Raw genomic sequence first — 6716 nt, forward strand, 5'->3', positions numbered from 1 at the left:
TCAAGAAAACAAGACTCGCATGTATCATCTGATCTTAGGTCAAATGATTCCATCACTCCATCGATTTAGAGTTGGGCAATGCGTTTGTTCTTGATATGTCCAAGATGACAATGCCACAAGCATGCTTTGTCGAATCCATTAGATGCATCAATTTGTAACACACTATTTCCTAAATTGTCTACAACCATCATAATTTATATACACCATCACAAGGTAATGATTCAAAATAAAATACACCATTATAGTAAGCATTAATAAAACCATTCTCATTATTGAAAGAATATCTAAAACCTTTTCTGCACAAACCATGAAATGAAATACTATTCCTTGTCATTTCTAATGACTACCAACAATTATTTAAATCTAAACTTAACCCACTACTAAGCACTAAAGAGTAAATCCGAATCTTGGTAACAGGAGACGATCTCTTATTTCCCATAATCAGGTTCATCTTCCCATGCTCCACATCCTCACTCCTTCTTAGTCCCTGAAAGTCAGAGCAAATGTGAAAACCACATCCTTTATCAAGGACCCAAGAATTAGAATGCGTTGAGTTTTTATATTGAATAGTGTAAATACCTGCCGAGGTTGGCTTGATCTTGCCATCCTTTTTATCATGTAAGTACTTGGGGAAGCTTTTCATCAAATTCCCCTTGTCATGGAAGTAGAAGCTGGTAGCCTCTTTAGGACTAGAGGTAGGGGAGCTTCAGAACTAGACTTTCTTTTAGGGTCATTGCTAGATGACCCGACTTGAGACTTTCCATTCCGATTCTGCTTTGAAGGAGCTTTCCTCTTCTTCCCTTCCCATGCCCAACGGCCAAGACAGTAGCAGCAGAAGTAGGAGTGGATTCAATACCTTCTCCCTTTAATCCACTTTCAGCAGTTCTCAGCAAGCCTTTAAGTTGACTCAACGTGATTTACTCTTTTTGAAATGATAAATCATTTTGAACTGATTGTAACATCCAAAAATACGAACCAAAAGTTTTTTGTTTTAATAATAATAAAAATCATATACTGAATGTCATATCATAAAACCATACGTCAAATATCTCAAATCATAATAAAATGCCATGAAACAATTGTATCAAATAAAACTATGAATCATAACAAACTCCCAGGACAAAGACTGAAGCTGTGGTGTGTGCGATGCCATCATCCTGAGCTCTTCCCTTTACTTGTAGAAGTACCTAAAACCACAACTGAAACTCTAAGCATGAAGCTTAGTGAGCTCCCCCAAACTACCACATACCATACAATACATATAAATCACATACTCGACCTTGCCCACTGCATCGGACCGAAGTTTGGAAACTGCATCAGATCGAAGTCCAGAACTGACTGGGACCTTGTCCCCTGCATCGGACCGGTGTCCGGAACTAGCGGCATCGGACCGAAGTCTGGAACTGACTGCATCAGACCGAAGTCCGAAACTAACTGTATCGGACCAAAGTTCGGAACTAACTGATCATAGCATAGCATAAACAAACATCAACTACCATAACACATATCAACTAACATAAACACATATACTGCATACTGCATCAGGCCATAGCCCAGAACACATAAGACATAAATCCTGTCTGATCCATGAAGGCATCAAACACACAATCTGCTACATCGTATCGAAGTCCGGAAACTACTGCTAGCTAATCGGGTCGGCATTGTGGCCATAGACCCGTTCCTACTGGAAGGAAACTCACCTCATAATCTGGATACTGAATGAACTACTCGGGAAACTGTCTGTTGCTGCTCCGGTATCTCCCCGGCTACAACTTCCATAAGTACACTCAATCAATCACTGATAACTACATTGAGGATAAAATGACTATTTTATCCCTGGTCGAAGTCAACCTATTGGTCAAAGTCAACATACAGTTGACCTGACTTGTCGAGTTGGGTCACCAACTCGTCGAGTCCTTACTCTCACTTTCTTGCTTCTGCTTGCTACTACTCGTCGAGTTTGGCATAGACTCGACGAGTTCCTCTTCGATACTAACACCCAGTCAATCTGCATCCGACTCACCAAGTTGTATGAACAACTCGTAGAGTCCTCCTTCAACACATGAACACTCTGGCCGTGACTCGCCGAGTTGTATGAACAACTCCTCGAGTCTGTTCTTGAGGTATGAGGATTGCCTTGGACTCGCTGAGTCCCCTCATGAATGATTTCGATCTCCGACTCACTGAGTCCACCTATAACTCACTGATTCCACTTGGCATGACACATAAAAGGGGAAGAAATCGGGGACTCACGACCCGACTCGCCGAGTCTGAAGAACAACTCGCCGAGTCGGTTGCATGCAACACTACTCCGATGATTCTGCTCAAATCTAATGCATACAACTTATAGATTTGGGTTCATAAAGCTTACTTACCACATAAAGTTTCCAACTTTACATGTACATATGCATGAAAATGGATTTAAAAGCTAAAAAGACACTTAAAGGAATAGATCTAGGGCTTTCAAGCAAAAAGGATCCATAAGAGTGTTAGATCCACGACTTAGGGACTGAAACATGACTAGACCCAAAGGCCAATCACCCTAATGTGATCTCTCTACCATAAATAAGCTAAGGAATGGATTAAATGGTCTAAATGTGATTCAAAAATGGATAATCAAACATAGAAATAGAGGGAATCTGATTTTTACGTCAATAACTCTGTAATAGCTGAAAGATCTTGGATCTCCTTCTACTCCCTTGGATCTAGCTTCTTTTTTCTCTTCCAAAACTTCAAGATTCACACAATAAATGCTCAAAATGCTCAAGGAAAGGTTAGGGTTTGCTAAATGATGCTCTGAGGGTCAAGGGGACGGGTTGGGGCTCATAACATGGTTTAAATAGGGTGAAAAACCTGGGGATTTAAGGTTTCATTCAGACTAATGGACTCGCCGAGTCCAAGATATGGACTTGCCGAGTCGCCAACTTAAACATGCTCGAAATCTCGTCTCTACTCGATGAGTCGGGCTACTGACTCATCGAGTCCCTCTTGAAACTTGAATAAATAATAATACTAAATAACATACCAGAATTGGGGCGTTACACTGATCATAAAAACTAGATAGCAAGTGCAAGACTATATCGATGGCCAATTTCTCGTCAAAATTCACATTATGTTTCAGCAAATGATCCACATAGTGTTGCATGTGTTGTAGGTGGGTCGTGACAGACTCTCAATCCATCATCTTAGTGGTTATGAGAGATTTAACTATCCCATACCTTTCTTGACGTGCTATTTGATGGAACTTCTCTATCAACTCTTGTACATCTCATAAGGCCAATAGTCCACATAAAACTGATGCAGCTCAGGCCTCATAGTTGCCACCATGATACACAACACTTTGGTCGCGTCTTTGCAGTGGGACCCATACTCAACTATTTCTTCAAGAGTAGCTTTAGATTCAACTCTCTCATTCAGCTCTTTGTCGAGGTCATATTCCTTGTCCTCAAATCGCAAAGTCATCCTAATGTTGTGTATCAAATCATTAAAGTTGGAGCCATCGAATGTGAGCTTGGCACAAATGCTCAAGAGCGAGAAGGTGTTTGATGAGTTGTTCTTGTTGGAGCCAGAAGCGTTGTGGGAATTTAACATCTACAAAAGAAGAAAGACAAAAGTTTGATTAGATAAGAAATCCTTAATATAACACCCAAATGAATATTAAGGCTAGGACCCAATACAATAATTCCTAATTTAGAAAAGGGATGTCGTAATCCAATTGTAAATTATTTAAAGGTAGGTAAATAACGATTTACCAATTCCACCATGGAAACGAAATTTAAATGAATTACGTTTTAGAATTGAAAAATTCGTAGATATTTTGAGATTCACTGAAGTAGAATGGCATGTTTAATCTCGATTATGCCTTTTCCATTTGTAACTAAGATACCAAGGCTCACAATCAAGGTGTGAATAACCATGAAAATTAGCTTGCTACTCTCGAGGTCATTTATCACCTAATCAATGTGCCGGTTAACCACACACACTCCATCGATCAATAATAATTTACGAGCCACCCATTGCCAACCTTTATGAGCCCATGTTAGTGTGCAGTTTAACCACACACGCTCCACTAACGACTTGTATAAAGTGCAATGTGGAATTTCATTGATTAGCATCAAATTCACATTTTTCCTAAAGTAACTAAGATTGGGAAATTAAAAAAAAAAAAAAAAACTTTGAGTTACTTTATATATATATATATATATATATATATATATATATATCGTTATACATATTAATGAGAGTTTAGTGTCCTATTAAACCCATTTGACTAACGACCCTCCACTAGTCAAGGGCGCGGTGAGTAAGAATGGGGCCTACTAGCAGTGGGTAAGAATGGGGCCTATTAAACCCAATGACGGTCATTTTATATGCCACTTCCTTAAACACCCCTTATAGACCAGCTTCGTGAATGAGACCTACTAGCAGTAAGACTGACTTTTCATATACTTACACACACACACACACACACACACACACACACACATATATATATATATATATATATATATATATATATATATATATATATATATATATATATATATATATATATATATATATATATATATATATATATATGGGAAAAACTTAGAAAACCCCTATGTACGCATTAAGCATTATGCATTAAACACTATTCATCATCCTTTGCATTCGGACCTGTTGAACTGTCGAACACCACCTCCTTGATGTCTCTGTTGCTGTGTTTTTTGGTTCACCCCCACCCCCAAGATCACCGCTGCTACACAACCACGAACCACCATTAACCGAAACCCATAACTCGTCTCCTCCGTTCTGTTTTGGTGAGAACCAAAGAAAAGATAGAAATATAGTTGTTTTCCTTGTGGTTTCAGATGAACAAGAATGAAAAAAAGAAAAAAAAATCACAGAACAGGAGACCATCACCCTCATAGAGCTCATTGTTCATCATCTCCTTTGTTTCAAACCTCTAAACTTGCAACACAAACTGAAAAAAAAAAAAAAAAAAAAAAAAAAAAGAGGAAGAAGAAAGATGAATCACAAAACAGAACAAGAAAAGAATAAAAGAAATCTGATAATTTCTTTTTGTATGTTGTTGCTAACAAATATCAAAACCAAATCACAAAAATCGTTTTTTTTTTTTTGTGTGTGTGAGTTGGTGTTGTCGAGTAAACAAGAAGGAAAGAAGAAAAAAATGTGTTTGTTCCACCATCAAGATTGAAAGAAGAAGAATCAAAGAGAAGCAAGGACATCGTTCATAGTCCCCATTGAGAACTTGCAACATAACAAATAAAAGCTTGTTTTTCTTCTTTTTGTGTGTTGCTGCTACCGAAAATCAGAATCAAATCACAAAAATCATTTCTTCTGTTGAGTAAACAAGAAGGGAAGAAAGAAAAAAATTGTGTTTGTTCCACCACCATTACATGTTGCTACTTTTGCTTAAATCTGAAAAAACCGAGAACCAACTATCTTCCGAAACCGTCACCAAGAAATCAACAACCGTTTAACCACCGTCACCTGCTCGAAACATCACATGTGAAACCCGAGAAACAAATCGGAAAAAGGGATACCTACCCTTCGGTTCCAAACCCACCTGAGACCGGAGACCTTTGCAAAACCCGACGACCTGCACACTGCCTTTTCTGAAACCAAACAACATCTAGCAACCTACTTTTCATCATCCTCTCCACTTAAAAACCTGCAACAAATATCAAGAAATGAAACATTAAAAAAAACATGTCGCTGTTTTCTTTGTCCTCTAGCTGAGACCCGAGACCGTTCCATTGAGCCTCATCCCAGTCACCTTCAAAACAAAATTGAAACAGAAATCAAAATCAAAATTGAGGAAGATTTGGGATTAAGGGTTTTTTTTTACAGATCGAGAATATGTTAATGGATAAAGTTGAGATTTTAAACGGTTTTGGAAATCATAGTGGTTAATACGTACAAAATAATTATATAGGGGTTTTTCTAAGTATTGAGATATAATAGATAGGATTTTTATGAGTTTTTCCATATATATATATATATATATATATATATATATATATATATATATATATATATATATATATATATATATATATATAAAAGACTTTTAATTTTATATATAACATAAGGGTGTATTTTAAACTTTTAAAATACTAGTTTTCTAAAATTTTAAGATCTCAAAATTAAACTATTTAATTAAATTTTAAATTATAAAACCAAATGGTGTGTTTTTTAAACTTTTCAAAAATACTACATTAATTTTTTTAAATAATTAAATTAATAAATTAATTTATCTTTATCTAAAAATTTAACCAAATCATAACTTTTGATAAGGATATCCAATTACATATAAACAAAAACAAAATCAATTTTAAGCAGGAAAACGAATTAAGGTAATTATCCTAATCAAGCCAAGATAACAATTATCAAAACTGAAAAATCAGCGATGCGACAGGGCAACTCGTTGTGTCTGCGCAATGCACTCGTCGAGTTATATGAACAGAAAGACGATTCTACTACCTTCTCCTTTAAAAAATTCACAATTGTATCATATTCAATTGTAAAACATCCAAGGCTCTGATACCACATATGGGTTTTGAACATAACTACAAATCCTATGTGTTCACACAACCCTAATATACATCTATAAAAATCAAAATAAAGGTTTAGATACATACCTTAATTGTTATTTAGTAATAATAATTAATCCTTGTAGATCTTTAGTTCTTGAAAGCAAGTGCCTCAAA

The 6716-nt window shown here is 36.4% G+C and overlaps 1 protein-coding gene across 5 annotated transcripts; it reads right to left on the bottom strand.

The window, feature by feature from the left end:
* Positions 1–255: 255 nt before the first annotated feature.
* On the bottom strand, positions 256–5991 carry LOC145042178 (uncharacterized). 5 transcript variants are annotated; one of them, XR_013680561.1, is made up of 5 exons: positions 5927–5991; positions 5403–5782; positions 4660–4966; positions 580–3591; positions 256–487 (listed from the first exon to the last, which is right to left on the bottom strand). XR_013680561.1 is itself a non-coding variant. In XM_078990566.1 (4 exons), the coding sequence occupies exons 2-4, from the start codon at positions 4918–4920 to the stop codon at positions 3253–3255; spliced, it is 489 nt and encodes a 162-aa protein (XP_078846692.1). In that variant the 5' UTR covers positions 4921–4966; positions 5403–5920; the 3' UTR covers positions 2996–3252. The 5 variants fall into 5 exon arrangements, 1 of the variants encoding a protein (XP_078846692.1); XR_013680559.1 differs by lacking the exon at positions 5927–5991 and having other exon boundaries at positions 5403–5496; positions 5573–5920; XR_013680560.1 differs by lacking the exon at positions 5927–5991 and having other exon boundaries at positions 580–1187; positions 1275–3591; positions 5403–5920.
* Between the last annotated feature and the right edge of the window lie 725 nt (positions 5992–6716).

This window comes from Lactuca saligna, chromosome 4, assembly GCF_052625555.1.
Source record: "Lactuca saligna cultivar CGN05327 chromosome 4, ASM5262555v1, whole genome shotgun sequence".
NCBI classification, from domain to species: domain Eukaryota; kingdom Viridiplantae; phylum Streptophyta; class Magnoliopsida; order Asterales; family Asteraceae; genus Lactuca; species Lactuca saligna.